Source organism: Halichondria panicea, chromosome 4 (assembly GCF_963675165.1).
Source record: "Halichondria panicea chromosome 4, odHalPani1.1, whole genome shotgun sequence".
Classification (NCBI taxonomy): Eukaryota; Metazoa; Porifera; class Demospongiae; order Suberitida; family Halichondriidae; genus Halichondria; species Halichondria panicea.
In genome coordinates, this window is record NC_087380.1 from 7,700,897 (window position 1) to 7,721,846 (window position 20,950).

General features: G+C 45.8%; 4 protein-coding genes across 7 annotated transcripts; 2 read left to right on the forward strand and 2 right to left on the reverse strand.

The window, feature by feature from the left end:
- Positions 1-73: 73 nt before the first annotated feature.
- Positions 74-13,805, forward strand: LOC135335544 (microtubule-associated serine/threonine-protein kinase 2-like). Of its 4 annotated transcripts, none has more exons than XM_064531073.1 (20): positions 74-389; positions 4,002-4,262; positions 4,483-4,651; positions 4,804-4,867; positions 5,893-5,989; positions 6,156-6,185; positions 6,383-6,525; positions 6,609-6,714; positions 6,882-7,058; positions 7,616-7,865; positions 8,405-8,531; positions 8,809-8,983; positions 9,055-9,227; positions 9,363-9,433; positions 9,726-9,950; positions 10,181-10,423; positions 10,570-10,970; positions 11,161-11,380; positions 11,874-12,064; positions 12,269-13,805. In XM_064531073.1, the coding sequence occupies exons 1-20, from the start codon at positions 321-323 to the stop codon at positions 13,130-13,132; spliced, it is 4,056 nt and encodes a 1,351-aa protein (XP_064387143.1). In that variant the 5' UTR covers positions 74-320; the 3' UTR covers positions 13,133-13,805. The 4 variants fall into 4 exon arrangements, with proteins under 4 accessions (XP_064387143.1, XP_064387144.1, XP_064387145.1 ...); XM_064531074.1 differs by having other exon boundaries at positions 4,807-4,867; XM_064531075.1 differs by lacking the exon at positions 74-389 and adding an exon at positions 439-722.
- Positions 13,304-14,358, reverse strand: LOC135335552 (protein TFG-like). Its single transcript, XM_064531087.1, has one exon. The coding sequence runs from the start codon at positions 14,182-14,184 to the stop codon at positions 13,417-13,419; it is 768 nt and encodes a 255-aa protein (XP_064387157.1). The 5' UTR covers positions 14,185-14,358; the 3' UTR covers positions 13,304-13,416.
- Positions 14,359-14,551: 193 nt separating this feature from the next.
- On the reverse strand, positions 14,552-18,288 carry LOC135335550 (AP-1 complex subunit mu-1-like). Its single transcript, XM_064531084.1, has 14 exons — positions 18,127-18,288; positions 17,849-18,005; positions 17,595-17,662; positions 17,368-17,498; positions 17,007-17,151; positions 16,605-16,731; positions 15,793-15,935; positions 15,566-15,637; positions 15,405-15,494; positions 15,270-15,338; positions 15,141-15,195; positions 15,017-15,087; positions 14,802-14,877; positions 14,552-14,747 (listed from the first exon to the last, which is right to left on the reverse strand). Exons 1-14 carry the CDS (start codon positions 18,166-18,168, stop codon positions 14,725-14,727), a joined length of 1,269 nt encoding a protein of 422 aa, XP_064387154.1. The 5' UTR covers positions 18,169-18,288; the 3' UTR covers positions 14,552-14,724.
- A 50-nt stretch (positions 18,289-18,338) lies between these two features.
- On the forward strand, positions 18,339-20,950 carry LOC135335547 (double-stranded RNA-specific editase B2-like; the record flags this gene model as incomplete). The annotated part of the gene is given in 6 exon segments (XM_064531080.1): positions 18,339-18,506; positions 18,570-18,666; positions 18,846-18,941; positions 19,314-19,603; positions 19,724-19,893; positions 20,000-20,950. Coding segments are annotated over 6 exon segments (1,732 nt in total), but the record flags the coding sequence as incomplete, so codon positions are not given.

Here is a 20,950-nt window from a genome sequence, read left to right on the forward strand (position 1 = left end):
TCCTCTACACCCACACAGTACAAGCCCCTCCTCTTCTTTGCAAGGGTCTAGACAAAGATGTATGAATATCATTAACTGCTAATTTAATTCTGTCAAATTAGCTAGCTAGTTTATAAACACTCTAAAGACCATTTCTCTAAAAGTTTGTAGTTGCATAGCATTTGTACATAGCTGATCTAGCCAAGTTGCAATTTACAGCTGAGATTTGCAACTGCCACGGCCTTAAATTGAGCTCTGAAAGATATGAACACTGAAACTATATTGGCACTTTACATGATTCCTAATAGGCTTTAAATTCCCGATCATCAACAAGCAACAGCATGTCGTCAAGACCTAGAGTACCTAAGCTGCGTATACCAGGGCAAAGATCTTCACTGTCTGACTACGAGGTAAGTAGCTACACTCACTGCACTCACTGTAACTAGATGTAACTAGATGACTGATGTAACTAGATGTAGCTAACAGTAGATATGGTGGTTGAGTTGTAGTGTTGATGAGAAGGTGAGTGTGGAATCTGATAGCTACTGGAATGAACAAACACTTGTAAAACTGTGTCATACTTGAGATTACATTGACCACACTGTTGATGGTTCCAAGCCAAGCCTACACTTGTACATCGTGTAAACATTAACTCAGTCAAATAGCTGACTGACTAAGTTAGTAAGTCAAGCTCAGAAACTCGTTAGCTCTGTTGAAGTTTGTCGCACAAGAAACTGTTAATTGTAAGTTTCTTTGAGTGTGTGCATATGAAGATTACAAAGGTCCATATTTTGCTACAACCGTAAGTAAGTGATCCAACTTGTTCTCTAAATCCCACTAGACATAACCTGATCTGTGTGTGTATAGACCACGTTGTGTAGGACGTGTAGGACGGTAGCTAGCTTCATGTGGTGTATTTGATGAGCCTCCCATCTTGTCACATGTGTCAGTATATTCATGGTTGAGGGTACCACTTTGCAAGGTGGTTTGTGGCCTTGTTGTATGGCTCGTGGGCTAGACACGCTTCCTATAGAGGCTGGTCATCGCTGTGTACTGCATGTACAGTACAGGCACATCATTTTTATATGTAACTTTTATTGTAGGTACATGAGATTAACGGCAATGATAATGTATTTATCATGAATGGTAGAGATTGCCCTCGTTTGATAGGCAGTACTGTCAGTGTTGTCTGAATACAGCATCATTGCATTTATTAGCTAGTGCTTTATGTTTTGACTGTGCTACAGCTAGCACTGCACTTCCAACTTGCAGGCAGGCATGCATGGGGGATTGTCGGTAGTCTACAGTACACTAGGTTATTGGCTGTGTTGGGCCTTTGCTTACCAACCCCTTGGTTTGTTGTGACTCCCATCTGGATTATACCAAAACAGTGCAGAAATCAGAGATTTGTGGAACTGATTACAACCACTCCCCATAGTCCACTGCACACACCAGGCACAGAGGTTGTATGTACTAGCCCAGGCAGGGGCACAGAGGTTGTGTGTGCTAGCTGTGCCAACAGTTTGTTTTTCTTACCTGCTTTCGTTTCAAGTTTGTCGCATGATAATCTTGTTGACTAGATGATTAGCGCTGGGCATTTAAGTATTGGCAATGGCCCAAACAATTAGCGTGTTTGTGTATCAGTGTAATTGCTATTGGTCTGTGTACTCTTCACAATGTATATAAATCCCCTACAATACAGTGAAGCTTGTCTATAGTGGTGTCCCTGTTAGCAGACCACCCTCTATAATACAGCCAGGTTAAGGGGCCCCAGGGTCTCCATAGCATGTGTTTGGACCTGTGTTAGCAGACCACCCTCTATAATACAGCCAGGTTAATGGGCCCCAAAGTCTCCATAGCATGTGTTTGGACCTGTGTTAGCAGGCCACCCTCTATAATACAGCCAGGTTAATGGGCCCCAAAGTCTCCATAGCATGTGTTTGGACCTGTGTTAGCAGGCCACCCTCTATAATACAGCCAGGTTAATGGGCCCCAAAGTCTCCATAGCATGTGTTTGGACTTGTGTTAGCAGGCCACCCTCTATAATACAGCCAGGTTAATGGGCCCCAGGGTCTCCATAGCATGTGTTTGGACCTGTGTTAGCAGACCACCCTCTATAATACAGCCAGGTTAATGGGCCCCAAAGTCTCCATAGCATGTGTTTGGACCTGTGTTAACAGGCCACCCTCTATAATACAGCCACTGTTGGTCTGCCACTTATAGAGACTGGCTTCACTGCTACCAACACTGGCCCTCCTGTATTCTCATTAGCTCAGCATTTCCATTTTGCATAATTAGAAATTGGCTTCCATGAAACTGTAAAGTTGCTAACAGTATGGTGTCCTGTGTACCTACGTCCTGTGTACACGGCCTTTTCCTCAAAGGTCAAATGCTAAATAGAAATATCCCCACTAGCACCTCCACTTATTATCACCCAAACTGGCACCAATTCACACGGTGTTCTGAGCTTGTAGCCTGTATTGTTCAGTGCATTAGCTACTGCTTGTGTAGCACATACACACCTCCCTGGCCTCACAAGAGGACATAGTTACTCTTAGAGAGAAGCTTGTGTTGTACTTACCTAAGCATTCCTTGCATTCTCTTGTCAACGTGTTTGTTCCCACACCTTTGGCTGGCTGAACAACAGGTGGACATTGTGTGTGTGTGTGTGTGTGTGTGTGTGGTGTGTGAACAGTGCTGGACCATTGCCTCTCTTAGCATGAGGAGGGTTGTTGTGTAGCTGCCAGTCAACAGGTTGCATGGGAGGGTTGTTGTGTAGCTGTGCATGTTGACTGTGGATTGTAACCAAAGAATTCGTTTTATGAACACACTCCCAAAAACTCGTGTGTATTAAAGTGTCCTAATGTGTGCATTGCAGCTAGTATTCCTGTTCATGGTGTAACATGAACTATGCAGCTAGTTCAGCTCCACCAACTTTTGTTAAACAAACAGACTGTGATCTGAGCACCTTTTGGAATGCAAGTTTGGTATTATTGGTCCCATATCAAGTTCTCCCAAACCCTATTACCAGCTGTACACACACAGGTCTCAGTGCACTGCACACACACACGTCTCAGTGCACTGCACACACACACACAGGTCTCAGTGCACTGCACACACACACACGTCTCAGTGCACTGCACACACACAGGTCTCAGTGCACTGCACACACACACAGGTCTCAGTGCACTGCACACACCACACCAATTATAGGGCTGCAGGAAGTATATGTACCTATAATATTATATTTATATATAACAAACATTTGTCTAGATGACTGCATGTGTACATGTACCTGTGTGTGGGTCCCCTTGTAACATCTAGTCATGTTGGCTGCATGGCTCTAGAAGCTTTGCTAACAAGGTTTAGCGGTAACAAGGTTAGCAGGAAGCCAACCACTATAGAGTAGGGAGCTGTTGACAGCTATAGCACTAACAGCACTGAGAGTCTTCACTGGCTGTCAACATGTTGACACTGAGTGCAGTATAGTGACCTCAATCATGGTCGAGTGTTGGTGGTCTACTCATGCCAGCTGCATGGACTAGGAACAATGCCCTTTGATTGTGATTCACCATTGAAATGCCATTACTACTATTGTTGTGTTGAACTCTAAACATATATCTGTTTGTCTACATCATAATTGTGAATTACCTGCCATTGCCCTAAATATAGTCAGGGTTGCGGCAATGACACATGAATATCATTGAGTCATGTGTTTGTCCTCTACTGACATTCATTAGTACTGGTTTGCACTGACCCCAGGGTTCACAGGAGAGCGTTAGTATGGCTTCCAATTTTATCACTTTTCCCAAGTGTATAATTTTACAAACTGTGAAATAATTGCTAATAGGATGTACATTGTGATAGTGATTGTATTTCAAAGACTGTGTTTTGCTGCAACATGGCTGACGCATCCACACAGCTGCCATTATTATGTATACTGTCAGTGTGTATATGTATACAACACAGCCTTCATATATAATATGATGTCATATGATGTCATACTTCCCCCCCCCCTACAGTCTGACAATGATGAACTGAACAAGACTCTTCCTCACAACTTCAAGTTTGGTCAGCACCTAACAGCCCCGCCCACTATGCAGTCCTCATCCCTCCGCTCCTCCCCCATACGCTCCATGGCTAGTTCCTCACGAAGTCCCCGGACCACCTCCATACAGAGGAGGCAACCAGTGGCAGCCAACTCACGTCCTAGCCCCTCCCGTTTCAAGAATAAGGAGCGATGTCATCATCTCAACAAGTCTGATCCAGCCATCGCTAGAAACGTGAGTGTGTGGGCGTGTGAGTGTGTGTGTGTGTGTTGAAGCTGCATGCTGATCGTGATAACGGAGTCATCAGAGGTGACCTGTTGACAAAGTATGTTTGTGTTTGCCAAAAATGCACAACAACTTCTGTCTACTACAAGTAATCTGTCTGTGACGTAGCGTTCTAAACAAGTCCATAAATGCACACACACACCCACACACATCCACACACACTACACAGTGTCTCCTGAGCCCAGAGGACAGCTTTGAGGAGGACTACACGTACCAACATGACAGCCTGGCGAGGAGAGAGGGGCTGAAGCTGCCGGCACGAGCTCAATCCCTCAACTATCCCAAGTCCCCCCAGTCTCCGAGGATCGCCTCCCCCTCTCCAGGGGAATTCCCCAGCAGTACGTACCCCCCACAGCTCTAGTGGTAGTGTATGGCCATAATAATTATTGTTATTGTTTTGAGTGGATTGTGCATGTAATGTACTAGTCTTACACACACACGCCCACACACACACACATACACACATACACACACACACCCCACACACTAGTAGCCAGTCCCAGGAATTGGCATCCTATCAATCCAAACTTCATGAGATTTGCAGATGGGCGAAGGTGAGTCATGATTGCTGTCTGTGTATAGAGCTGTGCAATACCTAGGCTAATGCTCTAGTATGCTCAGACATGAACTATTGTCTAGTGTACATAGCATCTTGAAGAGTCATAACTTGTGTTCCAATGATCCAATTTCAATGACACAGAATCATTGAAATTGGATCACTAGAACTAAAGTTACAGCTGTTGGGAAGAATTCAGTTACAATATATATAAGACTTGCTGGGTGTACACTAGAATATGTGTGTGTGTTTTATGAGTCACAACCTTTAGATTACTTTATATGGTGCTCTCGGTTAGTTCAACGTGTAACTGTATGGTCGGTGTTTACTCTGGCCTTTACACAACTGCTCGCTCTGTACTTTGTTTTGGGTTTTGTGTTTTCTTTAGTGAGTGCAGTTTTTGTTTCAGTGTTGCTTGACCTCCAGCTTGACCTCTAGCTAGTGACTTTAGTTTATAGCAGGCAGAGTGTGTTAGCTCCAGTAACTAACACATAGCTCTAGAGTGTGTGTCTATCTAGATAGTCTCTCTGCCACACCATAGCTCTAGAGTGTGTATACTCTTAGTCTCTCTGCCACACCTTTACTTTGTGAGCTACATAGTTGAGCTAGTCAAGCATGGAGAGTCTGAGGCCCTCAGCAACATCATCCCCTTCAAGCCGTAGCTGCTGCAACCTCAAAGTGTACAGGGGAATGAGTCCTAGTCTCTCCCCCACACACACTGTGTACAGGGAGAGGAGTCCTAGTCCCTCCCCCACACATGCTAGACACAAGTCTCTCTCATCCATCGGCTGCCAGAGGTCACTAGGAGACGGATTGTTTGACCTTTGATCTTTAGTACCCCGTGTTTTGTAGGGGGTGGGGTAATATCCTCGCTGCTTTGAACGTGCTGTACACGCCCACTAATAGTTCACTAAATAAGTGTATCATTTGTTGATGGTTTGTTGTTGCCAGTTATATACTAATTACTGCTTTGTACGATGACAATAGACTTGGCACTCATGTATTTGTACTTTGACCCTGCAGATCGGACATGGGCGAGCGTGGCAGGAGGTGGTCTGTCGTTTCTGTGGCTTCATCCGGTTACAAGACGGAAGCCACTGACTCTCCAATCTCCCTCTCCGTGAGTAGCCATCTTGTGTGCCTGTGTGCCCTGTGTGCCTGTCCTTACGAATACACAATGTGTGTAGAGTTGATTTACTTTATATTGTTGGCTTTGACTGATTTTACTCTGCTAAAACTGTTAGCTCAGTTTGCATTATGATCCCCTATTTCCCATCTCCCTGCAGTCCTACCCCTCACATGAACAAATTCATCAGGTGAGGCATTAATTTGTCGCGTGTCTATTATTCAATGTTCCATGGAGTGACTTAATGCTCTCTAGTCGCTCCATTAACAATGCCACTAATTTATCGTGAGAATGTATTCAACTGCTAAGTATGTACTTCCCTATTTCATAGCTAAAATTAACGCTTGCTTTCGAGTGTTGTCATAGTAATATGCCCTCCCCCTCCAGCTACCGACCACACCCACAATGGACGATTTCAACATATTTGTGCGTCACTTTCGCTCAGACTCTGACGGCAGTGTTGTCATCACAGACGATAACGGTCAACCCATCGATATCATACGCCCACGTCCCAGGGCACGAAGTCTCAGGTATGAGGGGGCAGGTGTAATCTGATTGGTTGGAGATTATATATATAACAGTGTAATAATGCCACTCCCACTTCCTCCTGTAGTCCAGAGAGGTCACCTCGGGAGATATTGTTGGACCTGGACGCCACTCACAATATATTCAAGGACAAGTTCCCTCGGGCCAAGGAGGAGATGGAAGAGAAGCTACAGGTGTGTGTGGTGTGGTGTGGGTGTGTGGTGTGGTGTGGGCGTGTGGTGACGTGTATGTTATGATAATTTGTCAGTTCTGAAACAAAAGCTAGCTTACCACACCGCCCACTCAAACTAACACACTAATTACACCCTACGACTACATCAACTGTTATCCACACGTACAGGACTTCCTGACCAAATACTCTGAGTCTAAATATGAACTTGCTGACTCCACCCTCAACTTTGGACGTCACAAGATTCTCGAATGTGCTCGTGAGATATGTGAGAAGTCACGTGACGGAATCATCACCAAAGACTCCATTATTCAGATGTCCGATGATCTCCAGCTAGTGCTCAGAGATGTAAGTAGCTACCTGTGTGGGGGGTAGTCGGTGTGGGGTGTGGTCTGTGTGGGGGGTAGTCAATACAAGAGGACATATTTATTGGTTGTATTCTAGCATGCTGTTGAGTGTCACTAAGATTAGAACAGTACACACTCATCCTGTGTGTGTATGGCCTCTATATATGGCCTGGGTTAGTGATGTTATGCACATAGCTCTGGGCTTCTGTTGCTTATACAGCATTCTTAGATCACACGCTAGTTAGTTGGTGATAATTAGTGTACTTGCTTTTGAGCTGAAAGGCCATGGCTAGAAGATAGTCTGCAGCGTGTATGTGGACAGAAGATAGTCTGCAATGTGTATGTCTTCTGTTGGTGCACATGTTGTTGATTGTTGTGTGTGATTAGCCTGTATTGTTGCTATGCTTGTGTAACTAGCAAGCACGTACAATGCTATGCAGGGGGTGTGATCTGTCTCACTGGGGGGTCCACACATCACACACACACACACACACACCCACACACACACACACACACACACACACACACACACACACACACACACACCCACACACACAGGTCAAGGATCGCACTGGCAATCGTCCTGAGTGTCTGGAACATTTGGTCAGAAAACTACTCATAATCGTGGGAAGAATTGCACGACTACTTGAGATTATGCAGTTTGACCCTGAGGATTTCAGTAGTACGATAGCGGACAGCAGTTTGGACAAGCCCACGAGGCTCATGTTCATGAGCTCCTCCCACATGCCCTACATCCTCAACCGCCTCTCCACATCCCTCACCAGTCAGGAAGAGGGAGACACTGAAGGTGAGCAGCTCTCTAGTATTGTACATGTGCAACCCTTATCACCTCACACCAGAGATGATGATTATTACAGAAAACCACAAATTGTGACTGTACAAACTTTCATTATAGCTATGTACACGTACACAGGCCCTACTCACAGGCCCTACTCACAGGCCCTACTCTACCCCTGAGGCCCATTAGTGTACATTCTTCTAATGAACTGTTTCTTGTGAATTGCTTAGTTTTTATTGCTGAGCAATATTTCATTACCCAACGAAGCAATGATGAGTAGATTAGTCACAACACGTTTAACTAGGAATTTGTTGAATGTTGTTTGTGCTCGTGTCCTTAGCAGCTGTAGCAACTAATGGCAGCTATGTACCTCCTCTGCATTCAACCAGTTGTCAACACATGACTAACTAGCCGTGAAACAGATTCAACTCTGTAGCCAGTGTACCATGACTAACTAAATACATGTATATTTGAATTTTTTCAGTGAACCGCTCACACACACACACCACACACACACACACACACCACACACACACTCACACTCACAGATGGTGAGGGTGGCCAGATGCGAGGGAAGAGAACAACGTCGGTGGACTGGAAACCTGCTGAACCAGCTAAACAACATTCAAGGGACGACTTCAACGTTATCAAGCCCATCAGTAACGGGGCATACGGGTGAGCCAGCAGTGCTGTGTGTGTGTGTGTGTGGGGGGGGGGGGTATAATGCAGTCAAAAGTCTATTTTTGGCTTTTTTTCTAAGCCTTCAGAAAATCAGAAAATGGTTGTTAATTTTTATCATTTTAACTCGGTTAGGGTTATGGCTGTTCAAAGATGCTGCGTATAAATAAAAGGAGAATGCATGAATAGTATCTTTAGAGGCCATAACTTGCGTTTGTATTGGAGTGACTATAATAAGGTAGTACTTGTGATGACCCCCCCCCCCCCCCCACAGTGCTGTGTATCTGGTGAGACACAGGGAGACTGGAACACGGTTTGCCATGAAGAAGGTTAGCAAACACCGCACAGCCATGAAGAAACAAGTCCAGCAAGTCTTCTATGAGAGAGACATACTCAGCTTTGCAGAGAACCCCTTCGTAGTGGGGCTCTGGTGCACCTTCCAAGATAAGGTAGTTCATTACTCTGTACAGTACTTGCAAGACTATGTATTTATATTGCTATGACAATGTTCCCTCCTCAGAGCTACCTGTACATGGTGATGGAATATGTGGAGGGTGGGGACGTCGGCACTCTACTCAAGAATATCAGCTGCCTTCCCGTTGACTTGGCAACCATGTATTTTGCTGAGACGGTACTGGCACTTGAGTACATACATAGCTATGGTGTCATACACAGGGACCTCAAGCCAGACAAGTGAGTACGCCCACCTCGTTAGTGAGTGTGTGTGTGTCATTAGAATTCATGCATGCCCCCAGGCTGCCCCACCACACACACACACACACACACACACACACACACACACACACACACACACACACACACACACAGTCTTCTGATCACCTCTGAAGGCCATATAAAATTAACGGATTTTGGACTCTCAAAAATTGGCCTTGTCAACTGTAAGTCATCATTCTCTTACTATTATTGAGTTGTGTATAATTATGTCAGCAATATTCCGTGCCCACCCCCACACTGCACACATAACCCCCCCACACACTACACGTAACCCCCCACACTACACACATAACCCCCCCCACACACTACACACATAACCCCCCCACACACACTACACATAACCCCCCCACACACTACACGTAACCCCCCACACACACTACACATAACCCCCCACACTGCACACATAACCCCCCCACACACACTACACATAATCCCCACCCACACTTGTCACTATAGACACGGCTCATGTGATTGAGGATGCCTGGACACGAGACCGTCAGTTTAAAGATGCAGAAGTGTACGGCACACCTGACTATATAGCCCCTGAGGTGATCCTGGGCCAGGCCTATGGGTTTGCTGTGGACTGGTGGTCAATGGGGGTCATTCTGTACGAGATGATGATAGGAACCACACCATTCTGGAGCACCACTGTACAAGAGCTCTTTGAGGAGATCACTGACGGTGAGACCATGCAGCTCCACAACCAGTAGCATGCTAACATTATTACATGCTTTGTCAGAATTTTGTTGGCTACTTAGTTAGCAAGTAATCTCTAAGATAAAACATGTTCAAAAAAGAGTATATCCAAGTTTGCACTGTGCTGAAATTTTAAGTAGTATAGACCCCCCACTAAGCCACCCCCTACACAGAGAACCTTATAGACTCCCCACTAAGCCACCCCCCCCCCACAGAGAACCTGGTCATCAACTGGCCTGATGCAGAGGATGATGACATACCTCCTGAGGGCAAGGACATAGTAGAGCAGCTGCTCTGTCACGATCCCTACTCACGCCTGGGTTCATCCACTCGTGGAGGTGTGGATGTGGTCAAGGAACACCCTTTCTTTGATGACCTAGACTGGAGAAACCTTCTCCTACGCAAGTCAGAGTTTATCCCCAGTCTCTCTGGGGAAGACGACACTAGCTACTTCGATCGTAAGTGCTGAATATTCACGTCACTCTGAGAATGGAGTGACTGTGCATGATGCTCTGTAGTGGTGTTTTGCTAAACCCAAGTATCCACACAGTGCCCCCCTCACACACATGCCCACACACACACCACACACACACCACACACACAGCACGTACGGATCGCTACTCCCACGACTTTGCCAGTGATGAAGAGGATGGTCCGGGCGACGAAGACCTTCAAGAAGAGTTCAAAAACTTTGGCACCACGACACCACGGTTTTCTCACCTCTTGGACCAACTGAGCTTTGAAGATATCTCCAATCCGCCCACTCCTTCTAGTGGTCCTCAGAGCATTGCATCCAAGATCATATTGGAACCAAATCATGAGAAAAGAGATTCTGGGATATCTGGAATTGAAGATCCTGCAGTGAAGATATTGGACGATGATGGAGATGATGCAGTGACAGTGCTGCGTCATGATAGTGCAGAGAGTGTGCACACTGTGGAGGATAAGGACGAGGAGGCAACTGATGATGATAATGATGATGGTGTTATCACACATATTGATGAGGTAGGTTGTCTCTAGAGCACGGCTCACACACACTGCAGGACTAGTATAGTGTCGGCTAAGAGTAGGTGTGTCCAACATTTCCTAGCTCCTATTTTGAGCAGAATAGAACTCAAGGCTTTCTCCACTGATCCTTAGCACAACAATTCTGCCCCTCTTTTACATAATAAATACTTGCCCCATCTCTCCTCAGGTATCAGAAGATGAGTCAAACTTGCAGCCCACCCCCACTGGGACCATCACTCCTCACACACCCCCCACTTCCTCCACAATGATCACACCCCCACGTCACGAGAGCCTCTCCCCATTCTCAGCTAGTATGGGACAGAAGAATGTTCGTGTGGAGGGATCTAGCAAGTTGTCTGTGACCACCTTGTCAGACCTGGACATCATGGTCTCCCCTCCCACTCCAGGTACGTGGGTGCACACTTCACTTCAATAGCACTACACATTGTATGAGTAATTGACATGTAACAAAACTATCTCCTATACACACATTTTTTAGGCCTTTTGCTTATTACTATTTAAGCAATTTGTGATGTATTCACAAACTTGTGATTGCATAGTAGTCTCATACACACCCACCCACCCACACACACACCCACACACACACACACACACACACACACACCCACCCACACACACACCCACCCACACACACACACACACACACACACACACACACACACACACCCACCCACACACACACCCACCCACCCACACACACACCCACCCACACACACACACACACACACACACACACACACCCACACACACACCCACCCACCCACACACACACCCACCCACCCACACACACACACCCACACACACACACACACACACACACACAAACACACACACACACACACACACACACACACACCACACACACACACACACACACAGGAGGGATAGCGGACACGTCCTCAGGCAGTAGTATACTGGAGTCACTGAGCCCCATTGGCAGTCCTCGTAGCTCAATGGTGTCCAACCCCATCACTATCAAGAGAGGATCTAACGGGTTTGGTATCATCTTCAAGGCTGTGAGGGTCTACCTTGGAGAGTCCAATGATTACAGAATGCACCATATTGTCGAGGTGAGTGTGTGGGGGTGTGGGTGTATGGGGGTGGGGTGTGGGTGTGTGGGTGTGTGGGTGTGTGTGTGTGTGGGGGTGTGGGGGTGTGGGGGGGTGGGGGTGGGGGTTAAGCAGTGGCTGTTACTATTGCATGTGTGTGTACATAATTTCCCAAAGTATAAATATTCAGAAGATGCTCATAACTATGTCCATTCCCCCTCACAGAGTGTTGATAAGAAATCTCCTGCTTGGGAGGCGGGCATACGAAAGGATCAGCTGATCACACACATCAACGGAGTGGCCATCATTGGACTACAACATGTACAAGTCATCTCGTTAATGGTGGACAAGAAGAACACAGTGATCACCATCAGTACCATCCCCCTTGAGCAGACAAGCATTCAGAAGGATAAGAAGAAACGCTCCCCTTCTCTTGGACATCGTATTGGGAAGATGCTGCGTCATCGCTCCAGTAGTGGACGCCTTAAGAGCAAGAAACAATCGTTCTTTAAAAGACTGAGTCGTAACAAGAGTGGGCGTGGCCTGGACAGCCCCGGGCACTCTTCTAGTGGCACACCCTCCCCCAAACACCCGTCCTCTCCCCATCGCTCTGACTCATTCAAACAGAGACTAGCTAAAGTGATGGGTGGTGGTACTAGCAGGAGGAGTAGACACACGCCCATGTCTCCTCTAGCTAGGAGTACCTCCCCAGTGGGTCTAGGACACAACCCTCCGTCCAGTTGCTCCCCTCCTGGCTCTATGTCTAACGTCAGCAATTCCACACCTCCTAATTCACCGACCAATCCAAATAACCGACGCCCGGAGAGGCACAGTATGTTTGTTGATTCTCAGCTGTTAGTTCACCAGAAGAGCTTCAGTGGAGACAAGAAGAGCTCGCCACACACGTCCCCTCTACTCACTCGAGCCATGTCACCGTCAGGTCGGAACAAACCCAAGCGCTCCATCACACTTCCTCGTGAAGGTGGCAGAGAAGTCAAGCATCACAAGAAAACGTCAAAGTCTAAATCGGTTCATTTATCCACTCCTGAAAGAACTGAAGAAGCAGATGAAGGGTTGACTAACTTTTGAAAACATTGTGACTTTTTTTGTTCAAATTTGCAATCTCCTCTATATTATACTGTGGTGTAGTGCACATGCTATACACATGTACTTCATTCCTTGTATGTTTCTTCATCCCACACCACACGCGTATATCATGTTCTATCGTGCACTTTGCACTGCTTATAATTGTAAGTCATATTTGTCTAAAGAAGTATAATTATCATAAAATAATTATTCAGTAAAATACGGCATGTCATGAATAATAAACAATATTTAACTATTCTATTACTACAACAGTCGTGAGTTTATTATTAGTGTACAGGAGTCTCTTGTGGAGTAGCCTGGTTACTAGTCTTTGTCTTGTCGTTGCCTGCCTCCTCAGATGGTAGTCCCCAGTAATGGACGTTGTACCTCACTGGCCTCAACACGGTGCGAGGACCCAGCCAGGTGTACTGCAGTTGTGGTTCCCATGACAGCACAGTATGGGACCGAATCACAGGAGTATCTTTTGATTTCACTGTTGTCTCATCGTCTGACTTTGATTTGACTTCATCTCCATCTGATGACTTGGTTTGGTCCACTTTTGATTTGACTTCCTCCTCGTCTGATGACTTGGTTTCATTCACCTTAGCTTCAGCCTCTCTGTCCTCAGGGCACGCAGTGTGAGGGCACTCGCTACCCTCAGGGCACACAGTGTCGCTACTCTCCTCTGCTCTTCCCCACAGTTGCTCGAGAAGGCTCTCTGTCGCCTTATACTGCTTGCCAAATAACTGGTCCCAAATACTTGTTGAGGGTTCAAAAATGTCACTGAAGAGAGATTGTCGAGGACGTGGTGTTGGCCTCCTCTGTATGTGCAGCTTGAGTACGGAGTCATTAGGTAGACTGGAGAGTGCTTCTTGTAGCTCTCCATCAGATGAGATAGTGATGACGTCACCGTCTGAGTCCCTGTATTGCAGCTGGTCCACTACAGCGGAGGGGAATATGGAGGCTAGCTTTTCTTGGAGCTGCTCAAAGGATAGCTCTCCAGTCACTTGGAACCTGCGAGTCTCGACACCGTTTGATACTTTGATATGCACCATCTTGAATAGTTGTTGAATGAGAAGGATTTATTGGAGTTTCTTGTGTTCTTGGCTGATTGTAGTTGCTTCTTGTTGAATGCAGCATGCTGCAGAGTGACTCTTTTATACTACATAGTCTGCATTAGTGTATACTCTCTTGTACAAGTGTCAGCACTGCAGTGTGTGGAAGAATCAAGACAGATCGAGGATCAAGATACTTCTGGTGAATTCCACATCTTTAGATTGGGAACGGGTCGATTCTAGAACTTTCCAGAACCGTCTAGCTCTAGTTTCAATAATTCGCCGCGACTAGGCTCTTTATCGAGGACAATGTATTGCGCATGCGCAGAGTTTGTCTCAGTATAATTATTATGACAATGATCACTAATTTTTATTAAAACCATAGTGGAAGCGATAATTATAATCATTGTGTACATATTATTATGACGTATATATAATAAACCACAGTTCTACCAAGTTCTCGAAATCGCTACAGTAACATAACTACACACAAAGACAGAGAAACATTTAAAACGAGTCTAAGCGACACAGAGAGACAGTTCAACTTGTCCTGAGCTGGTAGTCTACAGGGGAGAGCATGACAGTGTGTGTGGTGGTGTGTGTGGGACAACTTATACCTCCATTCTGAGTGATGTATCTAACCCAAGGCAGAGCTTGATAGCCGCTCTTCTCAATGATCTTCAAATATCGTACCTATCAACAAAGTGAACAACAGAATCACAACACATTAAACTACACACATATTTATAGCCTAAACATTAATGACAAGGTTGTTCAGGAACAGTAGCTATGGTTATATAATGTGAAAGGTCAAGGTACATGTCAAACGAACCTGTATACCCGAAGTTGTGAAGTAGGGAATCTCAAATTTGACTTTAATTGGTGGTCTTCCTTCTTCATTCACTGTTGGATAAGATCACATGACTATCACATGACACTGGATGGGTGTGGCTTACCTGACTGCACACTGGGCAGACCGAAGTGAGCTCTCAGCACATATTCACGCCCACCCTAGGTTGAGGTGTGTGTGTGTGTGTGTGTGTGTGTGTGTGTGTGCGTGTGTGCATGTGTGTGGGTGCCCTCACAGGAAAGGCTTTGATAGTCCAGACAAGAGTAGAGCTCTCAGGATGATACTTGGAAATACCAGCCGTTGACTATATAGGGAGGGTGGTGTAGGGTACAGAGGTCATGTACAGAGGTCATGTGATTACAGAGCTCACCTTGAAGCGTGGGGAGTCTGCATCAGCTGGTACTGGGATAACAATCTCCACGTTGTTAGCAGTTGAGCGCCTCTTAAACTGACCCTTGGCCTGAGGCGATCACAGTCAACATAGATTACTGTACGATTGTTAGGTGTCCCCCCCTCCACACACACACACACCTTGATAAGGTACTCCACTCGACTGTGCGAGTGCCTCTCGATGTGTGACTCTATCCAGATGAGTGGTTTCACCTGTGTGTGTGAATGCACAATAATTGGAATAATTGGTCCAATAACTATACATAGCTTGAGGATACAAACGATGTAATGTTGCTACAGTTGCTCAATTAAGATAACCAATGAACATTTATCACAAAGTAAAAACTGGTATCCATCCGCTAGCTCACTTGAGTGTTGAGACGGTATGACATGAGCTCAAACTCGCCGTCTGGGGGCACGAAGGAGATCGTGCGATCATTGTCAAACCTCGAGAGCCGCACACATTGATGGAACTTGACGTCCTCCAACTCTACAGCTTTGGACCGATTCCCTACGAGGGTGGGGAATAAATGAAATAAATGTCTGAGAGGGCTTGTCACGCTACAAGCACTGATTGAGGGAAAAATTACATAGTGAAATGCTACCAGCTTACATGGAAATTGGAATTTATTTCATATCCCAAATATTAATATTGATGATACCATTTGAAAGGTCGCTTTCAGAAATCATAAAATCGTTGAAATTGGATCCACAGAAATCAAGTTATGAAAGAGTGCCCAAACAATGATTAAGGAGGGGAGGAGGGTTTGTAGTTGAACATCTTTCAACAGCTAATAATTTGAGTACCGTTGATCCAATGTCAAAAATGTTATGATTTTCTGAAACCTTATAGAGAAACCTTTCAAATTATGTGTTTAAATCAACTTTTTCGTCAGGGCCATAATTGGCCATTTTTCGGCCTTGGACCATGGGCTATTATCCATGGTGTGGCCAAATTGGTATATAGTTTTTATCCGCTCAAATATGAACTTTGATGACACCATTTGAAAGGTCTCTTTCTAAGCTTTCAGAAAATCTTAATATTTTTGACATTGGATCAACGACACTAAAGTTATGGCTGTTGAAAGATGTTCAACTACAAATTCATATCTCAGGGGCTTACATGTTACAGTAAATGAGGCCCCGCCTCTGTCCTACATAACTATCCACACCCACTCACTTCCTGTCTGTTCAAACAAGACCTTGTCATTGAGCCCCAACCTCAGCTCTGGCATGCCTGTAAGCTTCACCTTCATCTTGACTGATCCCACAATCTCACTAAGCAACACCTGACCAGACTTGCTCACCTACACACACGCACACACACACACACAGAGGAGCATAATCACAGGCCCAAGCTTGTACTCTAGTACATAGAGAGAGCTAGCTGGGACATGTACTACCAAATGTAGAATGGAAATAAAATAACATTAATTTTGTAACAGTCTAACACTTTACACACTTGTATTCTACATGTACATGTTTAAAGCTTGCAACAATACACTGTCCACAGTTACAATAGCAGACATACGTAGGAAACACACAGTACACACACCACACACACACACTGACGCCCACTCACTAGGAGGTTGACTGACTCTATAACATCCAGGAATACTTCATTCTTGCGGTATTTGATTCCCTCTTTCCTCCATGAGACAGCGTTGGTGACAGCAGCTGGTATGTGAGGAGTCAGCTCCAGACGATGGCCCTCCTGGGTTATGTACCTAACACAATGCATGATGTTAGTGTCAGAGCAGTGTGGCCATAACACATCCATAATCAGTGGAGTAGCTTAGCTCTAACTCTATCTATATACATGTATTCAACAGCCCAATTTTTGACTATAGACTTCGTAAAATTACAGAAACAGCCAGATTTGAACACACCAAGGTCCACACTAGCTACAGGCACAACCCTACATCATAATTACAGGGGCTTACTCTTTGAGTATCTTGCTCTCTGTGGTCTGGGGGTAACCGAAGTCCATTACCTCATCCAAGAGCTCGTAGATGAGCACAAAGTTATCACGAATGCTTTCCTCCTCAATCTCACGAAAGTACTCTTGGAACACCTGTACATAAGTCATGTGATACGCACGCTATGTCATGTGATACGTATGCTATGTCATGTGATACAGAGGCTATGTCATGTGATCTTGCATGCTCACCTCCACCACTCTGTGCAGAAACTGAAAGATTAGAGCCACGTTTGCATTCTTAATCGTCGTGGCAACCACTGCACACAATTAGGTCAAGGACGTAATAACCATCAGACACAGTTCAAGCTCTATGAACAACTTCTGAATTATAATGTAGGTTATCAGAATGGTGTGTGCAAACCAGGGGAAGTTATTATGAGGTGTGGATTACACCAGTACTGTACATGCATCTCCTGGACCACTCAGAGCAGTGTTTAGGATACAGTAGAGGTTGTTGTGTTTGATGTAGACAAAGGTGGACTTCTCCTGTATGAGGATGGGAGAGGTGTTCCCCTCCTCTTCCATATCCAGTACCATGGGTAGGAACTTGTCAATCACACCCATGTCCACATCACCACGGTAATCACGCGATATCAGTGACTACAATAATTATAACAAAGCAGATTTATATGCACTAAATTTATTACCAAAAATTAATTTATGAAGCTTATAATTATGTCACTGTGTGCAGATATAATCATTATTTGGTTTGCAAAGTTACCTTTCCCTTCAAGTCGAGGATGAAGAGTGCTGATGCAGGCATGATGCTAGTAGCTCAGCAGCACAGAGGAGAAGCTTACAACCGGCCGGCCGTACACGTACACACACAGCACTTACTTGCTGTGGGTAGAAGGAAGTGGGCGTTACTCATACTTTAATTTTACTTTTTACTCTGGACACGCATAATAGGATCGGGGTTGTAAGGGTATTCCCCCACCCTCTCTACAGTGTCAACTCAGCACTCTCAGCAACAATGGCGGATAATCAACAAGTACTAGACATTAGTCGCGAGTTCTCCTGCTTCCTATGCAATGGCTACATCACTCTCCTCGGCTCCATCACCATGGAGACCAACTCCCTGCGTCTCGCTGCAGCCAATGGGTGAGAATCCATTCAAGTGCTCTAATATTATATTATTTACTTGTCCCACCTCCACACTGGTAGGATGATACTAGAGTCCATACTGTATGCCAAGATGGCTTCTGTGACAGAGGAAGATCCTCCCACTCCACACTCTCTCTTCCTCAATAAACCAACCAGGGTACACCCACACCACACACACACACACACACACTCCACACACATACACACACACCCACCACACACACACCCACACCCACACCCACACCACACACGTACACTAGCCCCATTGTATAGTAGCTAGTCTAAAATGCTCCCGACCTTTGACTTACGTGCTTATCTCATCAATCCCTCCACCAGTCGGTGTATATCTGCCACCTCATGCGTAAGGAAAAGCTGCTCAACTTCTTCAAGGCACTCAATCTCTACCAGGACGATGTGAGGCTACCAGCTGAGGTATGCTATGATAACCGCCATCACTGATCTCACAGATTAAATATACTTTTCTCCACACACCACACACACACACACATCCACACACCACACACACACACACATCCACACACCACACACACACACACATCCACACACACACACACACACACACATCCACACACACACACACACACACACACACACACACCACACACACACACATACACACACACACACACACACACACATCCACACACACACACACACACACACATCCACACACCACACCACACACACACACACACACACACACACACACACACACACACACACACACACCACACACACACACACACACACACACCACACACCACACACACACACACACATTAGGCTTTGGGATTCACGAGCTCACAGATGCTTAAGAAAGCACAAAGCCCAAATTCTGATTTGTTCAAAGATCCTCCAGAAGGATTTCAGCAGTCTGTATGGGAATCAAAATCTCGTGTGTCCAGTTCCAATACACAACAGCAGTCTGTATGGGAATCAAGATATCCTGTTTCCAGTTCCAATACACAAGTTGTCCCAATTCAAGGAATGACAATACGTGCTATAACTACTACTGCTGGAGGTGGACAGATGGTCGTCATCGCATCACCCTCTCAGCACCAACCCAAGAAGAAGTGAGTGTGTTCTGGTTGTCACTGTGTGGATCATATCACTCATCTGTACTGCAGGCTCAGAGCAGTTACCAGTACCAATGAAGGTTGGATTATTTGTTAATAACTTATTCTCCCCTGCAGGCCTGTTCTGTGTGACCACTGTGTGGGTCACTTGCGGGGTATGTTCCCTACTCATCCACAGGAGGAGCTGGAGAAGGCTCTGATGGAGGCTCAGGGGGACTTAAACTTTGCACTCACCATCCTCATCTCCCAGTCGGACACACAGCAACCAACCAACCCACCACTGCAAGGTTGCTTACTAACCATATATTATACTACTTACTGCACTAAGATGTTGGTAATAAAAATTGACTGCCATTAACTACCACATTAATTTCCCTTGCTCCCCCCCTCTAGATGCCCCCCCTCCAGATGTCCCCCCCACCCATCATCACCTCCTAGCGGCTACTGAAGCTTCACCCACGACAGTAGTGTACAGTCCGGTGGTCCTCTCCCTGTCCTTTTCGGCCACGCCCCCTGGTCCCCCATCCTATGATCTCCTCTCTCCCTCGTTTCAAAGAGTCATGCAGTTCAGCGATGGTGACCTGATTGCAGCAAAGTGTAAGCATCGAATGTTGGAGTTGTGTTCTGGTCTATACAAGTCACTACGAGTGGTGGCTGGCTTTGTGCTCTGTGAGAATGGTGACATTGGTAATGGAATTGTGGTCGCACTTGGATCAGGATTTGAGTGTCTGGGTGTGCCCCTCGTACCCGTGGATGGGGGTGTGGTTTATAACTCACACGCTGTTGTCACGGCAAGACGAGCATTTGTTCGGTTTCTCTCTTCTCAAGTTTCTCGGTTCCACTCTCAAAAGCCGAGTATTCTCAGCCAACGTGACGGGAAGCTGCGACTCTCTCCCTCAATCAGTGTACACTTGTACGTTAGTAATGTGCCTTGTGGAGACGCTCGTACCATTGTCAGGGGTCAAAGGTCAGGATTAGAGCGACAGCTGCAAGTGGTCAAGCGTGATTCGTTGTCTGGAGTTCCAACGTCGAGTCTGAGTGATATACGAGAGCAGACGGAGGATATGTTGTCCAATGCTGATCACCCCCTTCTGAGCATGTCATGTAGCGACAAAATGGCCGCCTGGAACGTGACAGGAGTTCAAGGGGCACTATTAAGCCACTTCATCCACCCAGTCTACGTTGATAGTATTACCGTGGGAACTGACATGACTAGCAACTGTGATCACCTATTTAGAGCATTTTCATCTCGTGTGGAAGGCGTGACAAATCTACCGGAACATTACCATGGCAACAAGCCAGACGTGAGAGTACCATCTCGTTACACTGATGATTTCATTGAAG

Bases quoted from the DNA above. Each gene is read 5' to 3' on its own strand.
- LOC135335544 (XM_064531073.1), top strand. From the start codon at position 321: ATGTCGTCAAGACCTAGAGTACCTAAGCTGCGTATACCAGGGCAAAGA. The intron at 4,868-5,892 runs GTGAGTCATGAT...TTGACCCTGCAG, and splicing joins AGATTTGCAGATGGGCGAAG to ATCGGACATGGGCGAGCGTG. The intron at 12,065-12,268 runs GTGAGTGTGTGG...TCCCCCTCACAG, and splicing joins GAATGCACCATATTGTCGAG to AGTGTTGATAAGAAATCTCC.
- LOC135335552 (XM_064531087.1), bottom strand. From the start codon at position 14,184: ATGGTGCATATCAAAGTATCAAACGGTGTCGAGACTCGCAGGTTCCAA.
- LOC135335550 (XM_064531084.1), bottom strand. From the start codon at position 18,168: ATGCCTGCATCAGCACTCTTCATCCTCGACTTGAAGGGAAAG. The intron at 17,152-17,367 runs GTAAGCCCCTGT...GCATTGTGTTAG, and splicing joins GAGAGCAAGATACTCAAAGA to GTACATAACCCAGGAGGGCC. The intron at 14,748-14,801 runs GTATAAGTTGTC...TCTCCCCTGTAG, and splicing joins ATACATCACTCAGAATGGAG to ACTACCAGCTCAGGACAAGT.